The sequence below is a fragment of the Heptranchias perlo genome, chromosome 29 (assembly GCF_035084215.1).
Source record: "Heptranchias perlo isolate sHepPer1 chromosome 29, sHepPer1.hap1, whole genome shotgun sequence".
NCBI lineage: Eukaryota > Metazoa > Chordata > Chondrichthyes > Hexanchiformes > Hexanchidae > Heptranchias > Heptranchias perlo.
The window spans coordinates 9,277,812-9,302,105 of NC_090353.1; the positions used below are offsets into that span (position 1 = coordinate 9,277,812).

Below are 24,294 nucleotides of genomic sequence, written 5' to 3' on the forward strand. Positions count from 1 at the left end.
ACGAATTTGACACCAGATTAAGTTGGCAGTATTTAGTATCATTTGTCTAGTAAAATGCCAGGGCCCCAAACTGAACCTTTGTACAGAGCCCCAATAAGGCCATTGCCACTCCTGACCAAGAGCAGGAATCAGGGCTGTTTTCCCCATTCCTAGATCAATCTAGGGTAATGCTCCTCTATGAAGTAGCCAACTCAGCACAGATCTTCCAGGTCTGTATGGCTCAGTACTTTACTGGGCAGTGCATCTAACTAATGAGCCACCGAGAAACCGTCCTCTACATTCGCTTTGAAGATATTTTATGTTTCCCCCATTTTACACCAGCTCCAGGGTAACTTAAAGCAGTATAAACATCCCCAAGTTCATTCCCTAGAAGTCTGGGGTTGCATTTAACCGCAATGGGCTTTGCATTCCTTTCTGCAATGTAGACAGCATGCACACTAGGCGTTCCTTGCACACACATTTATCAGCAGAGCTTAATGCTTTACATTGCTCAGTCTCTACCGCTTGCACATTCTGTATGGAATTCAACCGCAGAGTGAGGCCAGTATTTGGAGTTTCCCAGTCACATGAGATCGACTAGAGGAAGTTGTTTCATTTTCTGCTGCCGCTCCGTTGATGTAGACGCGTTATCGAGCCAAGTCAAGTCAAGGCGAGCCAAACATCGCAAGAGGCTACAAAGTAGGACTACCTGCAGAGCTGGCTTTAGTGTCAGACCCGGAGCCCTGACCGGAGACAGTGAGACGACTGACTGACCGGTAAAGTGATTGACAGCTTCTCCGGGCTGCGTTAAAAACACAACAGGTAGGAGGGACTGGGGACTTTGCTCTTTGTCTGCAAAGCTGATTGCAATCTCGAGGCGTTTCAAAGAATAGTTAGAAATTAAAAGACTTTTCCTGTCAATTTTCCTTGGATCGCTTTCTGCAGTTGTAGAATCTAAAGTGGAAAAGGATTAAATTGTTGGGGGAACAAACCCATAAAAGGAGTTTTTAAAAAACCCAATCCCACCATGGCAGTTTGAGAATTTGAATTCAGTTTAAAAAATCTGGAAATAATAAGATGGTACCAGTAAAAAACCATGAAGCTGTCGGATTGTCCTAAAAACCCAGTTGGTTCACTGATGTCTTTTAGGGAATGAAACCCACTGATTTACCCGGTCTGGCCTACATGTGACTCCAGTCCCACACCAACATGGTTGACTCTTAACAGTCCTCTGAAGTGGCCACAGCAAGCCCTTCAGTTAAGGGCAATTAGGGATGAGCAATATATGCCAGCCTTGCCAGTTTGCCCACATCCCAAGAATGAATTTTGGAAAAGGAGTTAAAAGTACAGTGCTAGCATAAAGAAACTGCAGCTTCTCAATGTTTGACCTTTGACTTTTTGATTCAAATCCAAAAAGGAGCAAAGAACATTTTTTTGCAAAAATAATTAACTTTAAGCCTTTAAAAATAAAGCAAGGAATGTTAACGGGAAACTTTTTGTTTGTTAAGGGGATCAGATGTGTATTTGTGAATGAAAGAGAATTGCGAAAACAGTGGATTAAATTATTTCCTCAAATAAATTAAAATTAGAACTAAATTTCTTATGAAGACTAAATAAAATAAGACTAAAATTCAAGATGAGGCTAAAAGTAAAATTATCTTTAGACCTGAAACAAACTGATCCAAACGTTTGGACCAGAAGTCAGAAATGAAAGTTTTAAGATCCTTTTATATTTCAGTGCCAGTTGCAGGAGACCAGCTTTCTGGCAATGCTGTCCCATTTACACTTTCACCCGGCCCTGTTCTCCATGAGGCACAGAGCCGGCAAATTCAATGGCAGCCTCTGAAACTCGTGAGAAAACGGACTTCTGCCGGGCCAAGGTGAGGTGAGTCTGGGACTTGATGCTACTAATTGCAGACGACAAGAGAGATGACCTCGAATTTACCTACAGCCATGCCTTTGGATGTCTCTCAAGCTCCAGTTTAGTAAGATCTTGTGAACTTATGAGTTTGAGAAATGAAACATGAATTGTGACATATTTTGAAACATAAATTTTGACAACAAAAAAAACCTGAAAAATCTAGATTGAGAAAATGGAAATGAGAAACTAAATTTTGAACTCATGTTTCCAAGTCTGAAACTAAAATGTGACCAATATTTGGGAACAAGAAACTATAGTAAAACCAGAATTAACTTCCTTCCAAAGACTAAACATGAGATCCAGAGACTAAAATAACTTTGAAGTGCTGACAGAGAAGAAACTCGTGCTACTTGCTTTGAAGAAATGAGTTTCCGAGTAGTTATGCTACTTGCTTTGAAGAAATGAGTTTCCGCTTAGTTACTTCAACTCAGCTGAGTCAAATGATCGTGCTAAGTGTGTTTATTTATTTAAAGAGCTACAGTTTTTAGGAAAGATTGTTCATTCCACACCTTTTTATGAAGACATTACCCCTTTAATTACTGTAGGAAAGCTGCAGAATCTTGAGATAGTTTAACAACCTGTCACAGTAATAAAGTCTTCCATAATTTTATCCTCAGATACACTATAACATGCACTGCTTTAACGCTGGAAAGGGGGAGGATTTAAACGGACTAAACGTTTGCCAAGCCTTTTTCCATTTGCCGAACATGAGTGGTGTCAAACATGAATATTGGGCCAGATCTTACTGGAGTGGGAGATCTCGCGGCATATGGCGTTAGCTAGACTTTTTCCTGCATCCTTCAGCTCGAAATGTTTTTGCCCTATAACTTGCTGGAAGTGTGAGCTTGTAATGGTGTGTTGGGACCTTAGTGAACGGCGGGATCCACATTGTATCTTCTTAACCAATGAGATTTAAGGATGGAGAAAGAAACAGTGGAATGACGGTGAACAAAGTTGAATTAGAGTCAAAACAGATACAGAAAGAGAAATAAAGAGAAAGAAAGATAGATTGCATTATGAGAGAGAGAGAAACAAATGTTCAAATTTAAAATTTGACATTTTTAAAATCTCTAACAACAATTTACTACATGCAGGAGTGAGATTGAACAGTTTAAATTGTTCCCTTTCTGGGCCAGAGGGGTTGATTGGCATTGCATTAACAATTCTCGCGTTGTTAAAAAGGAACTTACGCTGTTAGGTTCCAGGCCTAACTTTCTGCGGCGAGTTTAATGGGCAAGTAATGTGCAAATCCAGCAAGTTCTTAAAAATAACGGGGAGGCTAAGGACGAGATGCCGTTTATATGAAGCAAATGGTGGAGCGGCGTAAATCGAGCGGCAAGTTCTGGAGATTTGCAAGTCATGGTGTGTCTCTTAATCCACTGAAGTTGTTGGCCAATTTGTGCATTAATAATGGCGTAAGTCGTTAACATGCCGTTATTTTTCCAGCAAGATTTTGCCCATTATCAAGTGGCTTGAGCGTAATGATGTGATTTATTTAACGCATGCAGACTCGGCATATAATTTCAGCCATTTTAGCGCAATGTCATCACCAGCATGCAAAGTGAGTAGACCACCAGATAGTTTAGTTAGTGGGCATGATTCAGTGTTATGGGACAAGGTTTGTATTTGTCTGCAAGGTTATTTGTCCTCCTCACGAAGGTGTTATAGGTGAAGATTTGAGATGCACTGCTCCTGTCCAGTTCAAAAGCGATTGAGAAGCGTCTAACTACGACGTGGCCAGTTGAATCCTGGTTAACGGCGATGAAATGGTGATTTATAGGAGCATCTGTTGTCCACTCTATGATAGTGAGTTGGTAACAAAAAGTCAAAGGAATCAGGAAAGGTCGACCATTTGGGTGTCTCGAAGTGATCCACGCTGTGGGAGGATAGAACAAATCAGAGTGAATTGGAAACATGATTTTGTCATGGAGTCTATGCACCAATTTTGTGACTGCATCTGGACGACGAAGATGTGAAGGAGTTACGTTACAGAGGACTGATAACCATGGGAGGGAAGTAGGGCAAAATGTGCTTGACATAGGATATAAAGTAGTGTGCAGTGGAGTATCCATCAGATTAGTGTGCGGGGAGCGAGCCCAAACAGAAGAGCAATATTCCGTAACTGAATAGCAGACTGTGAAGTGGTGCTATTTGCTCCCAAGGTAGAGCCGGCAAGTTTGGAGACTCGGTTATGATGAAAATGGCCCATGGCTTTTCAGCTGTTCCAAAGTACTTTTTTATTCTTGTGCCAGCTTAGCTTAGTTGCTAGTGCTCTTGTCTCTGGAACAGAAGGTTGTGGTTTCAAGCCCCACACCAAGATACGAGCATATAATCCAGTGCTTCATTGGTGGAAGTGCCATCCTTCAGATGAGACTTTGAAACGCCGAGTCTGCTGGAATGACTGTAGATTTTCAGGACCTTATAGCTGTAAAATGGGATGAAATCAGTGAATATTTAGAAAGGCATAAGCTAATAGGGAATAGTCAGCATGGGTTTGTGAAGGGCAGGTTGTGCTTGACTAAGTTAACTGAATTTTTTTGAGAAAGTTACATTGTTTAAAGATAAAAGGAAAATTATGGGTATTGTAGATATGGGTTTTGGTAGCCGCATCGTGTAAAACCCATGTTCCTGTTAATTTGTATATATCTAAAGTGGCTGATGCCAGTAGATCTTTATTTAAGATTTATCCACCAATGAACTAAACTTCCAGGCCCACAAAGTTCAAAATAGGACAAACCAGCAACTATTAATTCTAAGTGCAAATAGGACCGAGTTGGTTGGGCTTTACTTAACTGAGTCACTTGCTTTATGTTAGTGGCGCCCTTCTCTAGGGGGCACTTGCACTGATGTTTGTTCTGTTGGCATTGGGCACATGCCCAATGTCGCCCTGTGAGCCCTGGCAAAAATAAAACCAATAGAAATCTCTGACTGCTGCCAGATTGGGTGGCACTGGCGTACTTGTGTGCAGCGGTATGTGACCGACAGCCCCCTTACAGCACATTCCCAACCCACCTGGATCATTGTAGGGAAGCTTGGAGAAAAGGATCGGACATTCCCAATAGGGAGGGCTGGAAAACTGGGGGATGAGGCTGGTTGGGGACTGAAATTGGAAACTGCTGACTCGTCTCGCAACAAAATCACTGGATTGGGGGTGATATTCTGGCATGGGTGGAGGATTGGTTATCTAACAGGAAGCAGAGAGTTGGGATAAATGTTGGCTTTTATTGCGAGGGGGATAGAATATAAAAGCAGGGAGGTATTGCTGCAGTTATATAAGGTATTGGTGAGACCGCACCTGGAATACTGCATACAGTTTTGGTGTCCATACTTAAGAAAAGACATACTTGCTCTCGAGGCAGTACAAAGAAGGTTCACGCGGCTAATCCTGGGGATGAGGGGGTGGACGTATGAGGAGAGGTTGAGTAGATTGGGACTCTACTCATTGGAGTTCAGAAGAATGAGAGGCGATCTTATTGAAACATATAAGATTGTGAAGGGGCTTGATCGGGTGGATGCGGTAAGGATGTTCCCAAGGATGGGTGAAACTAGAACGAGGGGGCATAATCTTAGAATAAGGGGCTGCTCTTTGAAAACTGAGGAAGCTGTGGAATTTGCTGCCCCAGGAAGCCCAGGGGCTGAGTGGCCAGGTCCTGCTCCTACTTCTTGTGTTCTTTAGATTTGAGGTTAGGATCAGATCAGCCATGATCTTATTGAATGGCGGAGCAGGCTCGAGGGGCCGATTGGCCTACTCCTGCTTATATTTCTTATGTTCTTATGTTCTTAAAAGTTTGAAAATACAAAGGATAGGATACTTCCCCCAAAAACTTGGAAAATAACTAAAAGACATAACATTTTTGCAGTTCACTACTGCAAGGTTACATCAAATACCACCTGAAAACCAGGGGGGCTGTGGGTAGGGGGGGGGGGGTGAACTGTGTGTTTCCCCAGTGCATGTCCTAGCGACTGGTTGCATAGTGATGACCTGTGAGAGATCAGCTGCTTTTCTTCTCAGCTGGGCTGCAGTGCATGGAATGAGGAACTTTGAAAGAACAAAAAAAGACATTGCTGTTGTGATTTTTGTTTTATTATCAGATAAGCCATCATGAAGGCCTTCCTGTTTTTGGGGAGTTTATTGATTGTCATTCTGGCTGTCACTGCCACGTCATTGTTTGATCCAACGCTGACTGAAGGCTGGGAGAAGTGGAAGATGTTTCACCAGAAACAGTACACAGAGGTGAGGGCACAAAAGGGCAAACTGACTGAGGATGGCTGTGGACACACCAGCTCCTCTCCTTAGATTTTCAGTTAATTTAAAAGAAAGAGAAAAAGAACTTGCACTTATATAGCGCCTTTCACAACCTCAGGACGTCCCAAGCGCTTTACAGCCATTGAAGTACTTTTGAGCCACTGCTGTAACGTATGGAAAAGTGGCAGCCGATTTGCGTACAGCAAGGCCCCGCAAGCAGCAATGATCAAATAATCTGTTTTTGTGGTATTGGTTGATGGATAAATGTTGGCCAGGACACCGGGAGAACCCGCTTGCATCTCTGACAGTGCAGCACTCCCTCAGTACGGCACAGGAGTGCAAGCTTAGATTATGTGCTCAAGTCTCTAGAATGGGGCTTGGTGACCTGATTTAGAGGTGAGAGTGCTACCACCGAGCTGAGGCTGACACTTAATTTCCAGGAAATAGAGTAATGATCAAGGAATAATGTATGCTGCATATGGAATGATCAGATTTAATTTTTAAAAAATTGAATCTGGCACTGATTAAACCATTAAAATATAAAAAGTCCATGGTCCTCCTTGTAATTGCAGGGTTTTGATGTACAGCAGAAACTTGCAGCAGTCTTAAAGAAGTTGATTTGTTTACAGAAAACCTTCCCAGTATATCCATTGGAACGATATTCAAGGTTTGGCAAGATGTCAGTTTCTGGAATTGCACCGTTACAGTGATGGCTCCTCAGAACTCTGATTCACAGGTTCTCAAGCTGTGAGGACAACCTGCACGGCACCAAGCCTGAAATGGGCCCGTGAGACTTGGGATCCTGAACCGCATGCAGTGCTACCAAGCCTGAAACGGACCAGTGAGACTTGGGATCCTGAACTGCGTGCGGTGCAACCAAGCCTGAAACGGGCCCATGATACTTGTGATCCTGAACCGTGTGCAGTGCAACCAAACCTGAAATGGCCTATGAGACTTGGGGGTAATTTGGCGACAGTGTCAAATGGACAATATCGGATCGGCCGCCCGTTAGGCACTCCGCCTGAATTTCCTTTCCATTGACTTCTGCGAGACCGCCCCCACCACGGCCAATTGGCCATGAGACTCCTCTGGTTAATGCGCAGAGAGCAGTGACTATATTGAAATGTGAGGAGAGATTTGCGTTTTGTTGGTTTAAGAGAAGTCAAGGTACGTGCTGCGCTGATTAATTTGGTTTGGGATCTGTCCGGAAACCACTATGCTGTTACATTGTAGCACAGGCTGTTGGTGCGCTGACAGGTGGACACATCTGGGACTGGTGTGCAAACCCCACTAGCTGCCTGAGTGTTATCAGCACAAAGAACAGTAACAGAGTAACTTTGATGAGTTCAGGCAGGAAACTGCTGAACAGGGTACATTTGTAGAGGAAATACTTGTAAAACACATGAGTGAGAAAGAGTTCTTCTTCCTCTATTAGATTCAGTTCTGTAAAATATTTAAATCTGTTCTATTCTGTATACCATGACTAGCATTATGGTAAATAATGAACAATCCAATAATGCCTCAACAACATTTATCCTCAGTTTTAAAATAAGTTTTTCCCCACCTTTTGGACCCATTCCCCCCTCCCCTCCCCCTTCATCACTCCCTGGCCAATGATGTGTGCAGGCAACCAGATGCCACATCTCTGCCGATGTCATTCTGGGACCGTCTGCCGGGAATCGTCACAGCCTCCCCACAACCCCAGTCAGAACACGGTTCTAAGCTTCTAGGTTGGTGGTGACCAATGGGGAACTAAATACTGGGTAGGTACAGTCCAAAATAATAGCTCATCACTTTCAGCAGATCCTTGATAGTCATGGCAGCCTAGGGGTTGTGGTACTGGACTTGCAACCCAGAGGTCATGAGTTCAAATCCCACCATAACAAGTTGGGAAATTGAATTCACTAAATGTTGGAATTTGTGGGTTAGCACCAGAATTCTATTGTAAAAATCCAACTGGTTCACTAATGCCCTTCAGGGAAGGGAACCTGTCACTCCTACCTAGTCAGTTCTACATGTAACTCCAGTCTCACACTGTGTGGTTGATTCTTAATGCCCTCTGGGAAACTAGGGATGGACAATAAATGCAGCCTTGTCAGTGTCACTCACATCCCAAGAACAGACATAAAAAAACACAATAATGGACAAAATATATAGAAAAACAGTCCCCTAGCTGTTGAAGGTATGGACTCTGGCTAGGGTGCAATTGCGCAGGCAGCAGCTGCTGTCCGGTACCTTGGCAAGTGAGCATCCTCCATGTGTGAGCCTGGACATTGTCATCAGGCTATTTGGAAGGTACCACAGCCATGTCCAATCCTGTGCTCATCCAGTATCTGCAGAGGCAAGTTTTCCAGCAGGAAATTGATAAGTAACCAGGAAGGCTAAGGGAGCTGAGGTCAATTGTACCCTACCATAACCCCCGGCTTACATCAGGTAACTCAGTACAGATCGGGGATTGAAGTTGGTGACCTCTTGCACAGTGGGCAGTGCTTTTAATAATTGAAGCATTGTGAGAGTTCATGGAAACCTTAAATCCCTCTTTATAAAACATTTTAAGCTGTGTTAGGATAAAGAACTAGTTGTTACAAATTGGCCACTTCTGAGCATCATACAAGGAGACTATTGCACAATATCAAACCTTTCCTTGATCCCAGGAGCAGGAATATTTAAAAACAAATCAAGATATCCAAAATGAGCATGTAATCGTTTTCGTTGAGAATATTTCACTGAGGAGTGACTGACTCGCCTTTATCTCTAAGATTGTAAAACTGTCTCGAGGGCAGAACCTGCTTCATTTTCAAACTGTTTCAAACCTCTGATTTTCTAACTTGTCTTCAGAATGAAGAAAATGCTCGGAGAATGGTGTGGGAGAAAAACTTCAGGTTTGTTGAATATCACAACCTGGAGTACTCGATGGGTAAACACACCTATAATCTTGGAATGAATCAGTTTGGAGACATGGTAAGTGAGAACGGGAATTAGCTGTGTAATACTAGTGTAAAGTAGTGGTAACAAGTCTGCAGCTGGTGATGGGAGCAACAAATGAGTATCATGCAAGGAATGTGTTGCTCAATATTGAAGCATCTTAGCTTAAGTGAATTCTTTCCTGAGAATATTGGTACCAACTAAGCCCAGTGACAACATGGTCATGTAAAAATCTCTGTATCTGTATCTTTAGACTGATTGAGCACTGCCCTGGTTTTGTTGCTTCCTCTGACTCAGGCATTCTCAAACTGCACAAGCCCTCCTGGTGAGGTCTAGAGAGGCAAGAACACAGACCTGACTTGGAAGAGGAACTATGTACGATGGGACCAAGCACAAAATGGTCATGTTGGACCCTGTTTTGAAGCCCATTTCCCACCCATTGGCTGCTCATGCTTGGGAACGGACAGATATTGGTCAGCTCTCTTGTCAACGCATGAGTTAATCCTTCTTCTGGTTCACACACCAAACAATGGTACTGGAGCTGTGGAAAAGCACAGTTTATCATTCACATTGCTGAGTTAAAGGCTGGCCCAGAAGACAAACTTGAGAGATGAGGTGCAATGATTAAAGGGGGTTGATGTGGAAACCTATGTGCTCTTTGTGTGGACTATACAGGCACAGTGCATATGTAGCGCTACAGGGAGTTACGAGGCTAGCATGCTAAAACATGAGAGACTGCAGGTTCACTTTAGAAGTCCTTCCCTATAAAGTTGCTGAGTATTAAAGTAATTTTTCAAGATCACGACGTGGATTTTCAACTTGGCACCCGGGTGTAAATCTGGCGTGATGGATCGTTATAGAAACTGCCCGATTTTCATTTCCATCCAGGCACCGCAATGAGATATAAAATACAAAAATCTGTTGTTTACAAAATAAAAAATAGTTAACTGAAAGAACACAAAGTGAAGGAGGAGAGATTGATGGTGATACAAGTTTTGAAAACTTCTTTACGTTGGGGGTCCGGGGCTTGGAAGTGCAGTCATAGAATCACACATAGCACAGAAGGAGGCCTTTCAGCCCATCGGGCCTGTGCCGGCTCTTTGAAAGAACTATCCAATTACGCCCACTCCCATGCACTTTCCCCATCGCTCTGCAGAATTTTCCTTTTCAAGTATTTATCCAATTCCCTTTTGAAAGTTACTACTGAATCTGCTTCCACCGCCCTTACAGGTAGTGCATTCTAGACCATAACAACTCACTGTATAAAATATTTCTCCTCATCTCCCCCTGGTTCTTTTGCCAATTACCTTAAATCTGTGACCTTAAATCTCCTGCCACTGGAAACAGTTTCTCCTTATCTACTCTATCAAAACCTCACATAATTTTGAATACTTCTATTAAATCTCCCTTAACCTTCTCTGTTCTAAGGAGAACAATTCCACCTTCTCCAATCTCTCCACATAACTGAAGTCCCTCATCCCTGGTACGATTTTAGTAAATCTCCTCTGTACCCTCTCCAAGGCCTTGATATCCTTCCTAAAGTGTGATGCCCAGAATTGGACACAATACTCCAGGTGAGGCCTAACCGGTGATTTATAAAGGTTTAGCATAATTTCCTTGCTTCTATGCCTCTATTTATAAAGCCCAGTTTCCTTTTTTAACAGCTTTATCAACTTGTCCTGCTATCTTCAAAGATTTGTGTATGTGATCCCCAGGTCTCTCTGTTCCTGCACCCCCTTTAAAATTGTCCTATTTAGTTTCTATTGCCTCTCCTCATTCTTCTTCTCACATTTCACAGTAATTTCACATTTAAAAAAAAACTTTGTCGAGCATTAGGGACATTTTATGGGCTTTTCCAGCAAGTGGGGGGAGGGGGGGGATGGGTTGCTCTTAGTACATTTTGAGAACTCTTACTCGGATTAATTCCTTCCACTGATCTGATGCTCACTCCTTACTGAAACTCTTATTCATCTTTCAGACCCTGGAGGAGTTCAATGAGCGGATGAATGGATTCCGTCTGTTCAAACCCAGGAACTCGACCGAGCAGCTTTTACGGATTCCGGAACCGGTTGAGATTCCAAAGAGCGTGGATTGGCGCGATCATGGATACGTCACTCCTGTGAAGAACCAGGTAAAAGAATTTCTTCTGAAGAGCAAATTGGAGAACAGATCCCTTATCACAGCAGCACCAGTGTTAAGCAGAATTGCAGCTGGATAGAGTTAATCTGCATAGAGTCACTGAGGGTGAAATTAGCCTTGGATGGTAGTGCAAAATGAGCGAATTGGCAGCCCGTTTTAAACTGCCCCTGATTTTCTTTTCCATTGACTTCAGTCTGCCTGGGTATGAAACGAGCGGCCAGTTTGCTATCGCCCGTCTTGCACCACTGTCCATGATCAATTTCAATCCCACTGACTTTTTTTCTCCCTCCCCCTGCTCAGAAAGGTATCTGTTCCTTCAGTGGGATATGGTTCTATATGTGTCAGTGCCCCTTTAACACCTCGCTCAATTCATTATTTCCATGCATTCTTTGACAGTGAGTAGAAGTGAGCTAACTGGCTGTAGGGGTATCGCAGTTGAGCCTATTCCTGCCCTCTCCCTGCATCGACGCGTACATGCTTCCATTAGGCATCACGATCAAGAGTGGGAGCTGTGGCCGATTGTTGTTCTCCTAATGCCGGGGTGTAGTGGTCAGCGGTAGCCCCCTTATCACTGCCCTTGATTGAGAGCAGCTAACTCAGCACAGACCAGGACCGAGCTCGGGACCTTCCTGGAGAGTATGGCTTGGATACAGAGGGTCCAAAATTCCTGGAGCCTCGCTCCACTACCAGTAGGGTGGAGGAGTGGGAATTCTGGCTGCTGAGTGTGTAAGATGTGACCATGTCCCAAATCCCGGGGACGGGACCATTTTAATACTTGGGGGTAGGCAGCCTGTGCCTGCAGAGAGGAGCAACAGAGGGCCCGGCCAACTGATGGCAGAAAATTGGAACAGCACCCTGCTATTTTGATGAGGGAGTCATAGGCCTTTATCGTGCTGAAAAGGACTAAAAGCATTTTTTATTTGTCCCTGAAGGGAGACAAGGGCCTGCACTGGGAGGGATTCAATTTCCCCCCATTCCCCTAGGATTGATTACCTCAGCTCTGCAACTTTTCTGAGGCCTTCAGAAAGCCCGGTGCAGAACCCATGCTTTCTCTCAGTAGGTGTGGGAAACACTGGGCCTAAATAGTTTGCTGGGTAGGATCCCTGTGGTGGCCTGGAAATCCCCCAGAGACAAGCCCCCAAACTGCTGCTGGGATGGATCCCCCCCCCCCCACCACCACCCCTACCAGAATTTCTGACAGAGATCAAATGGGGCGTACACCTGGCAGATCCAGGTTCCGCCCTGAATTCCTGTCCCCATCACAGGCAATCCGCCTGAGTTACTCCCTCCCCTACCAGGAATTTTAGGCCCAGAGCCTTTATCTCAGAGTGATTGGCTTAAAGGGTCTGTTTTATTGGAGAGACAGTACATAGATCATTTAGTTGGAGAGAGCAAAAATAGGTTGTTTCCTCAGCGTGAATGCACAGTGTACTCAATGTCAAAATGTTCTTTTAGTCACCTGTGAGGTTGTTTTATTCCAAAGTATAAAGGTTTTATTAAGAAGTTACAATATAAGTAGTAAAGATGTTAAAATACAAGAGTACAATTATAACATACTAAGACGTTGGGATACAACCTGGCAAAGATTAACATCAACAAGGTTCTGAGGCGATCACTCTTGAAGGTCGTTGTGATAACACTTGAGTGGTCCGGTCTCTCTCTCAGAATTCTAACTAGAGTGCTTGAAGTCTTGACTTATTTACGTTATAATCACCCATTAGTTCTTACAGGAACTTGAGGCCCCTTCCTCCCTTTTTGGACCCGCACATCAATCGTTCTTTCTGTCACATTCCACAAGAAGGCAGAAACAGACAACTAATGGTTTCCCATGCCATGATCCTATAAACATTAGATTGTAATGGAGACAGGGTGTCTCATTATGTGGTATTCATAAAGGGCGCACTAATTAAACATGGTTTAGGCAACCCTAACAGAAGGTCTGTCGATGCTCTTAACAATAAGCCTGAAAATGCAGTTTCTTACACCACCTTTTCATCAAGACAATGCCCTTCTGAGAGCAGTGTGAAATGTAAGGGCCCATCTTTAACTTTACGTGCTGATGTTCCACTGCAGCTTCAGATCCAATATAATTAGCAAAATAATACAATAGATTGAGAGAAAAGTCCTGTGTGTAGACCCACAGAGATTTGATCAGCAGCATTTAATAAATAAATTCAGGATTTATAAACCGGTTGGGTTTTGCTGCCAAGATCTCATGCATAATCTTCAAAAGGGTTGAATAAGCTTCATCCTCAGAGTTGCCGATGTCTTTTGTTTAACAGGAGAGGTTGGAATATGAGTTACAAGGAACCCGCAGGTTATGTGTTCAAACCAACCAGTTCTGTTATTCATCTGTAAAATGGCCACCTGCAAGAGAAGGCCCATTTCTTCTTTAAAACCTGATTGGGTTAGGGTTGCAACCCTCCAGGATTGTCCTGGAGTCTCCAGGAATTGAAGGTTAATCTCCAGGACACTGCTATGAGCAGCAGTCAGGGGAAAAATTATAGGGGCATTAAAAAGTAATTGTGTTTTTTTTCATTTTCTTTGAACACTTGTTTATTAGTTATAAAAAATATTGGAGATTGGAAAAGGCTGTTTCACTAACAGTCAAGATTAATCCAATTGGGTAACAATGAGTCTGTTCCCTTTCTAATTGGCCATGAGAAGGCAGTGCGCTTGGAGGATGGACCAATGGCGGGAGTGTGGGGGAGTAGGGTGGTTCAAGGCGGGAGGTCATGTGATGAAACCTCCAGGAATACACCCAACTAGAGTTGGCAACCCTAGATTGGCTGCAACTCGTAATGTGAACAGTTTGTAATGGGGACTCAGCAGCACCAATCAAACGATGTTTGAACCGTGTAAGTTTTTTAATAAAAATGGAATTTCCAGAAAGTTCAGCTCCTTTTGGGACTGCGATTGTATGTTTTCAGGGTGGCTGTGGCTCGTGCTGGGCATTCAGTTCAACTGGAGCGCTGGAGGGACAGACCTTTAAAAAGACAGGAAAACTCATCTCACTGAGTGAGCAGAACCTGGTCGATTGTTCCAGACCACAGGGGAATCAAGGATGTAGTGGTGGATGGATGGAAAATGCCTTCTTGTATGTACATGACAACCATGGAATTGACTCAGAGGCCGGATATCCCTACACTGGCAGTGTCAGTAACTCATTTCTATTTGGCTTTGCTACATTAATCATGTGTTCTTCCAATGTTTTTCCAGTTGTAGATAGTTGACCCAACTTGTTCTTTTAACAGTTTGAACAAGTTCTTAGCAGTTGCAGCAAAAGACATAAGAGTGAAACAGGTCTCGGAGTTGCTGTGGGTCAGATGCTGCCCTTTAACCTATGTGACCTGTGTTCAAATCCAACCCAGACTAATGTGTTGATAGTGCCCAGTCTCTGATAGGGGACAAGGGAGTATAGTTGATTAGATCACTGTTCGTTCAGCTCTAGCACCTATTTTGAATCCAGCCCTGACAAACAGAGTGAAAGTCTTCTCTATCTGACAGTTGTCCCTGTCATGTTAAAGGCCTGGGAGAAGAAACTCAGGGGCACCTGGACCTGGATGGGAATGGCAGATCCAAAGTGCTTTGGGTAATTTCAACCTTGTTGCCTTTGTGGGACAAATCCAGAGGCACAAATTGGCAACCTAGTTCAGTGACTTTGGAAAACAGCTGGCAGAACTGTGACTGGAAAGGAGCATTATCAATTTTGGCCCTGGAATTATAATCAAATCTGACAAGAGAAGATATACCTTCCTGTGTACTTTGATATCCTTTAAATGGGCAGATGTGACATAAACTAGAGGAACTTCCAGTATGTTTTCCCAAAAATACCTGCAAAAATAGAGATGCAAAATACAGCTTGAATTTTATAGTTTCCATATAACCTGTTAGCAGCCAGTGTTTTTGGCCCCCTACTCGTCGCCTGCACTGATTGGTGTTTAGAATTACAGAGCAATCTGGATCCAACTCACTGTTTGCACTGGCACTGTCGGTGTTCCATTCACTGGATCCAACTCACTGTTTGAACTGGCACTGTCGGTGCTCCAGACACTAGATCCAACTCACTGTTTGAACTAGCACTGTCAGTGTTTCAGAAACTGGATCCAACTCACTGTTTGAACTGGCACTGTCATTGTTCCAGATACTGAATCCAACTCACTATTAAGAACATAAGAAATAGGAGCAGGAGCAGGCCATATGGCACCTTAAGCCTGCTCTGACATTCAATCAGATCATGGCTGATCTTTGACCTCAACTCCACTTTCCCGCCCAAACCCCATATCCCTTGATTCCCTTAGAGTCCAAAAATCTATCGATCGCAGTCTTTAATACAGCATCAACGACTCAGCATCCACAACCCTCTGGGGTAGGGAATTCCAAAGATTCACAACCTGCTGAGTGAAGAAATTCCTCCTCATTTCAGTCCTAAAGGGTCGACCCCATATCCTGAGACTATGTCCTCTAGTTCTAGACTCTCCGGCCAGAGGAAACGCCTCTCAGCATCTAACCTGTCAAGCCCTCTAAGAATTTTATACGTTTCAATGAGATCACCTCTCATTCTTCTAAACTCCAGAGAATATTGGCCCATTTTACTCACTCTCTCGTCATAGGACAACCCTCTCATCCCAGGAATCAATCTAATAAACCTTCGTTGCACTGCCTCCGAGGCAAGTATATCCTTCCTTAGATAAGGAGACCAAAACTGTACACAGTGCTCCAGTTGTGGTCTCACAAAGCCCTGTAAAATTGTAGCAAGACTTCCTTACTCTTGGACTCTTGCAATAAAGGCCAACACACCATTTGCCTTCCTAATTACTTGCTTTTTTTGAAATATCCCTCTGATAGGTCCCATGTGTTTATCAATCCCTCTGATATCTCCCATGCTCCAAAGAGTGGTAAGAATGTGGAACTTGCTACCACAAGGAGTAGTTGAGGTGAATAGCCTAGATGCATTTAAGGGGAAGCTAGATAAGCATATGGAGGAAGGAATAGAAGGATATGCTGATAGAGTTGGATGAAGAGGGGTGGGAGGAGGCTCGTGTGGAGCATTAAGGCCGGCATAGACCAGTTGGGCAGAATGGCAGACCCTGTGTAACTATGTAAATCCTCAGGAGCTGACTGTTTTCACCCCAGGATTTTAAAGGAAGTAGGTGGTGAAATTGTAGATGCTTTAGCCATAATCTTCCAAAGTTCTATCGATTCAAGAATTGTCCCTTTAGATTGGAAAATTGCAAATGTTACTCCATTATTTAAGAAAGGTGAGAGAGAGAAACCAGGAAATAATAAACCTGTTAGTCTAACATCAGTTGTGGAGAGGTTATTGGAATATATAATTTAGGACAAGGGGACTGGGCACTTATAGAAATTTGAACCGAGTTAAGGATAGTATTAGATTAAAAGAAGAGGATTGGGAGGGTTTAGAAATCAGCAAAGGATGACCAAGAAATTGATAAAGAGGGCGAAAATTGAATATGAGAGTAAACTAGCAAGAAATATAAAAACAGATTGCAAGAGCTTCTACAAGTATGTAAAAAGGAAGAGATTAGTGAAAGTAAACATGGGTCCCTTAGAGGCAGAGACAGGAGAAATTATAATGGGGAATAAGGAAATGGCAGAGATGTTAAACAAATATTTTGTATCTGTCTTCACAAAAAACATACTGGAAATAATGGGAAACCGAGGGTCTAATGAGAGTGAGGAACTTAAGGAAATTAATATTAATAAAGAAAAAGTACTGGAGAAATTAATGGGACTAAAAGCCGACAAATCCCTGGACCTGATGGCCTACATCCTAGGGTTTTAAAAGAGGTGGCTGCAGAGATAGCGGATGCATTGGTTTTGATCTTCTAGTATTCCCTAGATTGTAGAACGGTCCCCATGGATTGAAAGGTAGCAAATATAACCCCGCTATTCAAGAAAGGAAGGAGAGAGAAAACAGGGAACTATAACCGAGTTAGCCTGACATCAGTAGTAGGGAAAATGCTAGAATCTATTATTAAGGACGTAGTAACAGGGCACTTAGACAATCATAATATGATTAGGTAGAGTCAACACGGTTTTATGAAAGGGAAATTGTGCTTGACAAATCTGTTAGAGTTGTTTAAGGTTATAACTAGCAGGGTAGATAAGGGGGAACCAGTGGATGTAATATATTTGGATTTTCAAAAGGTATTCGATAAGGTGCCACACAAGAGGTTGTTACGCAAGATTAGGGTTCATGGGATTGGGGGTAATATATTAGCATGGATTGAGGATTGGTTAACAGACAGAAAACAGAGAGTAGGAATAAACGGGTCATTTTCAGGTTGGCAGGTTGTAACTTGTGGGGTGCCACAAAGATCAGTGCTTGGGCCTCAGCTGTTTACAATATATATCAGTGACTTAGATGAGCGGACCGAGTGTAATGTATCCACATTTGCTGATAATATAAAACTACTGGAAAGTAACTGTGAGGAGGACGCAAAGAGGCTGCAAAGGGCTATAGACAGGTTAAGTGAGTGGGCGAGAAGGTGGCAGATGGAGTATTATGTGGGGAAATGTGAAATTATCCACTTTGGTAGGAAGAATAGAAAAGCAGAATTTTTTTAAAAGGTGAGAGAGTAAGAAATATTGGTAGTCAGAGGGATTTGGGCCCTTGCACACGAATCACAGAAAGTTAACATGCAGGTACAACAAGCAATTAGCAAGGCAAATGGCATGTTAGAATTTATTGCAAGGGGGTTGGAGTATAAGAGTAAGGAGGTCTTGCTGCAATTATATAGGGCTCTGGAGAGACCACACCTGGAATACTGTGTACAGTTTTGGCCGCCTTACCTAAGGAAGGATATACTTGCCTTAGAGGGGGTGCAATGAAGGTTCACTAGATTGATTCCTGGGGTGAGAGGGTTGTCCTATGAGGAGAGATTGAGTAGCATGGACCTATACTCTCTGGAGTTTAGAAAAATGAAAGGTGATCTCATTGAAACATACAAGATTCTGAGGGGGCTTGCCGGGTTAGATGCAGAGAGGATGTTTCCCCCGGCTGGAGAGTCTAGAACTAGGGGTCATAGTCTCAAGGTAAGGGGTTGGCCATTTAGGACCGAGATGAGGAAAAATCTCTTCACTCAGAGGGTTGTGAATCTTTGGAATTCTCTGCTCCAGAGGGCTGTGGATGCTCAGCCATTGAGTATGTTCAAGACTGAGATCGCTAGATTTTTGGACACAAAGGGAATCAAGGGATACGGGGACAGGGCAGGAAAGTGGAATTGAGGTAGAAGATCAGCCATGATCTTATTGAATGGCGGAGCAGGCTCGAAGGGCCGTATGGCCTACTCCTGCCCCTATTTCTTATGTTCTTATGTTTGTACTGGCACTCTCAATTCATTGGCATTTCTTTGATGGAATGATGACTTTATAATCACTACATGTTTTATTTTTAAAACAGGATGATCCTTGTACTTACAAGCCTGAGTACAAAGCTACCAATTGCACCAATTACTTTTTTATTGTCCGAGGCAATGAGAACGCTTTGGCTAAAGCTGTTGCCAGAATCGGACCTATATCTGTTGCTATCGATGCAACGCATCAGTCCTTTCAGTTCTACCATTCAGGTAATTCACAATTGGCAGTTTAAGTATCCACCGGGAGGTGCATATTGGCAATTTATAGCTTATCCATGTGTGTCCTTGGGCTAGTATTTTCAGAAGGCCTTCACAGAGACTTGTGACCAAAATGAAAATGTGGGTTAAAGGAGGATCGTAGAATCAGAGAATCATACAGCACAGAAGGAGGTCATTCACCCTATTGTGTCTGATGTGGTTATGTGCCAAACACTAATGGTAATGCACTATGTTGATTGAGCCCTGACTGTGGGATATGGGGTCAGGGTGTTATTATTCATAGAATCAAAATATCATACAGCACAGAAAGAGGTTATTTGGCCCATCGTGCCTGTTCCGGCTCTTTGAAAGGGCTATCCAATTAGTCCCACTCCCCTGCTCTTTCCCCATAGCCCTGCAAAATTTTCCTTTTCAACATAAGAACATAGGAAATAGGAGCAGGAGTAGGCCATACGGCCCCTCGAGCCTGCTGCGCCATTCAATCAGATCATGGCTGACCTTTAACCTCAACTCCACCTTCCCGCCTGATCCCTATATCCCTTGATACCCCTAGAGTCCAAAAATCTATCGATCTCAGCCTTGAATATATTCAACGACTCAGCATCCACAGCCCTCTGGGGTAGAGAATTCCAAAGATTCATAACCCTCTGCGAGAAGAAATTCCTCCTCATCTCAGTCTTGAATGGCTGACCCCTGCAATTATGCCCCCTAGTTCTAGATTCTCTAGTCAGGGGAAACAATCTCTCAGCATCTACCCTGTCAAGCCCTCTCATAATCTTATATGTTTCAATGAGATCACCTCTCATTTTTCTAAACTCCAGAGCATATAGGCCCATTCCACTCAACATCTCTTCATAGGACAACCCTCTCATCCCAGGAATTAATCTAGTGAACCTTTGTTGCACCACTTTTAAGGCAAGTATATCCTTCCTTAGATAAGGAGACCAAAACTGTATGCAGTACTCAAGTGAGGTCTCACTAATGTCCTGTACAACTGTAGTAAGACATATGCCATTGGCTTTCCTCATTGCTTGCTGTACCTGCATACTAACTTTTTGTGCTTCTTGTACAAGGACACCCAAGTCTCTCTGAACACCAACATTTAATAGTTTCTCACTATTTAAAAAATATTCTGTTTTTCTATTCTTCCTACCAAAGTGAATAACCTCACATTTCCCCATATTATACTTCATCTGCCACCTTCTTGCCCAATCACTTAACCTGCCAAATTTCTTTGCAGACTCTTTGTGTCCTCCTCACAATTTACTTTCCCTCCTGACTTTGTATCGTCAGCAAACTTGGATACATTATACTCGGTCCTTTTATCTAAGTCATTAATATAGATTGTAAATAGCTGAGGCCCAAGCACCGATCCTTGCGGCACCCCACTAGTTACAGCCTGCCAGCCTGAGAATGACCTGTTTATCCCTACTCTCTTTTCTGCCCTTTAACCAATCCTCTATCAATGCTAATATATTTCCCCCAAACCCATGAGCCCTTACCCTGTATAACAACCTTTTTTTTGGCATCTTATCGAATGCCTTTTGAAAATCCAAATATACTACATCCACTGGTTCCCCTTTATCTACCCTGCTAGTTACATCCTCAAAAAACTCGAATAAAATTTGTCAAACACGATTTCCCTTTCATAAAACCACATTGACTCTGCCTAATCATATTATGATTTTCTAAGTGCCCTCTTACCACTTCCTTAATAATGGATTCCAGCATTTTCCCGACGACCGATGTCAGGCTAACTGGTCTGTAGTTCCGTTTTCTCTTTCCCTCCCTTCTTGAATAGCGGGGTGACATTTACTACCTTCCAGTCCACTGGGACCGTTCCAGAATCCAGGGAATTTTGGAAGATCGTAACCAATACATCCACTGTCTTTGCAGCCACCTCTTTTAGAACCCTCTGATGTAGGCCATCAAGTCCAGGGGATTTATCGGCTTTTAGTCCCATTAGTTTGTCCAGTACTTTTTCTCCAGTGATATTAATTGTTTTAAGTTCTTCACTCTCATTTGCCCTTGGTTACCCACTATTTCTGGTATGCTTTTTGTGTCTTCTACTGTGAAGATAGGTTCAATCCCCAGCCTGTGTGGAGTTAGCTGATCTTAGACAGGATGGGTGGTAGGGGTGCTGCAATTGGTCTTGGCACCCCTCAGCTTCACGGGGAAATCTGCCAGGGTTCCCAGTGCTGATTCCTAACCAGTGATCCCTGCTGGAAAGTGTGTGGATGTTGGTGGGGACTTGATGGGGCTTGGCTCTGATGGCCATCATCATAGACTACCTGGCAACAATGTCTGGGCTCAAATAGGAAGAAGAAAGCGCACATGAGTAAGGTACCGGAGGGCCGCTGGAGCACATGGAACTGTCAACAATCACTACCTTGCTGAGAAAAGGGAAGAAAATAACTAAAAAGAAAGGAAAATATATTGAGGTATGGGATAGGCTTCAGAAAAGAGCTAGTTGATTCCAGGCTTTGGATCATTGAGGAGAGGGTAAGAAAACAAAATGGACTCTTATCAGAGAAAATGTGTAGTTATTGGAGATAAAGAAAGAACGGAATTGAAGGGGGTAATTTTGACTTTTGGTGATAGTCTAAAACGGGCGGATATTGGATCAGCCGCCCGTTATACATCTCTTCCGATTTTCATTTCGGGAGGGATATATAACAGACAGCTGATCCGACATCGCCAAAAGTCAAAATAACCCATTGTCTTAAAAATGACGGGAATTAATAACAGATGTATGGGTTGAGATTGTGCAGTGTGGTTAATGTATTCAAATGAACTTCCTTTGTTCGCTATTTTAAGAAAGGCATTAAATTGATAAAAACAGAAGGTGAAGAAATTTGACACAAACGTGTTAACACATTCACTACTGATCGCACGCTGTGTAATTTCAGCAGGGAGGTACCAGAGGACATGGTTCTAAACTGAGGAAGCCAGGAACTAAATTTCAAGAATAACTTTCTGCTTAAGGGCCTTTTATATTGGTCTTCCCTTATGTTGTCTTCCAGGAGCTTGGCTTCCATGAGCCAGCTCTTGGGGCTTATATTGTTAAATCTGTTTTTTTTGTACACCCAGGTAAAATAGGGTGTAGACCTCTAAATAAACCAGGTTTAACGGCATAAACACTAGGAGCTGGACACTGGACTCTCAGAACCTGAATTAAAGGAAGACCAATAGAGAGAATGGCTTCAGAATCTTTGATTGGTAGAATAGACTTCTTTCTAGACCAGTAAGCACTGGCTCTGCTGAAGTGTTGAATGAGTTCCTGATTTAGCAAAGAATAGAAGGCTATGGGTTTGAAGGGATTGTGCTCTAAGCTCTATCGTTAAACAAAGGGCATCAGCAATGACAAAAGAAGGTCCAGACAAAAGACCCTGGATGATGATGTGAGTCCCATGAGCTGAACGACCTCTTCTCATTCCTACAATCTTAAGGATTATGATTAATTGAGACAGATATATTTCTTAAATAACTGCAAACAATTTTACAACACCAAGTTATAGTCCAGCAATTTTATTTTAAATTCACAAGCTTTCGGAGGCTTCCTCCTTCCTCAGGTGAATGTCATTTCCAACAACGTTCACCTGAGGAAGGAGGAAGCCTCCGAAAGCTTGTGAATTTAAAATAAAATTGCTGGACTATAACTTGGTGTTGTAAAATTGTTTACAATTGTCAACCCCAGTCCATCACCGGCATCTCCATATCTTAAATAACTGCAGCAGAATGCTTATTATTTTCGTTTTGGTATAGTTCAGTTTATACATGAAGTAGGGGGAATGGTTGTGATCTGTGACTGACATCTTCCTGTGCATTGCATTGCTTTGTTCCCCAGGTATTTACTATGAGCCCAATTGCCAAACTAATCTTATGAGTCATGCGGTACTGGTCGTTGGATATGGAAGAAAATCTGGGATGAACTACTGGATTGTTAAAAACAGGTACGTTGTCCACATCACATATTTAGTGCGAATGCTTTAATTCCTCTTGTCAGAGCATTTAAGGCGAAATTGGCAGAGAGAAGATAGCTGGCATGGGAAATGGGAAAATTCATCCAGGTGCTTTAGGGTGCTGAGGTTTTGAGTTTCTGGGGAAAGGATGAGTTAAAGCAGGAAACAGCACACGAGTCTCATTCAAGGTTTATGGTTTTCATAGAGAAGTGGATGGAATTGAGGCATGTGATTATCAAAAATCCTGGAATCCCATGTGGGAAAAAATGGAATCTAACTTCTTAAGTTACTGCAAAGCAAAGGCTCTGACCTTGTTTCAGCACAGGGAAGATGCAGAGAGGAGGAAGGGCATACAGGACAGTGTACACGCAGGACAGTGTACACGCAGGAGAGCGTACGTGCAGGAGAGCGTACGTACAGGACAGTGTACATGCAGCTTAGGAGGGAGAGGAAAGTTCAGTGGGTCACTGACTATACCAGTTGCAGCAAAACATTCAATCGTAAATAACGTGAATTAACAATTAATCGTTTCTTTTTAAATGTTTTTCAGCTATGGCGTTGAATGGGGAAATGAGGGCTACATTTTAATGTCCAGAGACAGGAGAAACAACTGTGGGATTGCGACGCACGCAGTCTTCCCGAAAATTTAAAGGTTTTTTTGGACAGAATCTGCAAATGCAAAGGCTTCGAAGGCCGTGCCTCTCCAACGTTATTGTTACATGGCTGCTGAGTTTCGTGTTATTTTAATTACTGTTGCTTCATTTTACAGCCTTTAAATGAAATCTCTGCCCATCATTTTCTGTGCTGGTATAAACATAATTTTTGTTGTCCAGGGGCCAGACTTGTATCGATTAATAATCTGAATGTGAAATTAACTAACTGATTGGATTTGATTGGTGAACGAGGCTTGCCAAACCTAACAACCGATTACATACTCCTTCTGACCACCTTTAAAACCGAGCTCACTGCCCTGCTGGCCAGGACAGTGTTTCACTCCCTCCCCTTGTTTGAATTATTGTTAGTGTTTGTAACTGGGATGCCCATGAGGAGCAGCGTGAGGTCGTGTTAAAGCGCTAGTGTTACCATTTGGTTCTGGTGCCCAGAACGTCAAACAGATGTTCTCAACTTAAGTCAGCCAGTAAATGCCAAATTCTTAACATAGTGTCTGTAAAAGGGAAGGGCTTTGTAGAACTCTCCGAGCATCTGCACGGTGGTTTATACTTTATGTTTACTCTGTACGAATGATCATAAACATATCATTTACACAAACATGTGAAAAGGATTCTGAATTATTTTAATTACTTATTTACTTTAAAGTCAGTCGTGGCTCAGTGGGTAGAACTCATCGCCTTAGAGTCTGAAAGTTGGGGTTCATAGTCCCACTCCAGAGACTTAAGCACATGATCTAGGCCGATACTTCAGTGCAGTACTGAGGGAGAGTTGCATTGTCGGAGGTGCCGTGTTTCGGATGAGACGTTAAACCGAGGCCCCGTCTGGCTTCTCAGGTGGTAAAAGATCTCA

The 24,294-nt window shown here is 43.0% G+C and overlaps 1 protein-coding gene across 2 annotated transcripts; it reads left to right on the forward strand.

The window, feature by feature from the left end:
- Positions 1-577: 577 nt before the first annotated feature.
- LOC137299373 (procathepsin L-like) lies at positions 578-24,042 on the forward strand. 2 transcript variants are annotated; one of them, XM_067968071.1, is made up of 8 exons: positions 578-801; positions 5,993-6,134; positions 8,985-9,107; positions 11,050-11,202; positions 14,141-14,365; positions 18,637-18,802; positions 22,659-22,764; positions 23,324-24,042. In XM_067968071.1, the coding sequence occupies exons 2-8, from the start codon at positions 6,003-6,005 to the stop codon at positions 23,421-23,423; spliced, it is 1,005 nt and encodes a 334-aa protein (XP_067824172.1). In that variant the 5' UTR covers positions 578-801; positions 5,993-6,002; the 3' UTR covers positions 23,424-24,042. The 2 variants fall into 2 exon arrangements, with proteins under 2 accessions (XP_067824172.1, XP_067824173.1); XM_067968072.1 differs by lacking the exons at positions 578-801; positions 5,993-6,134 and adding an exon at positions 6,903-7,313.
- Positions 24,043-24,294: the final 252 nt, after the last annotated feature.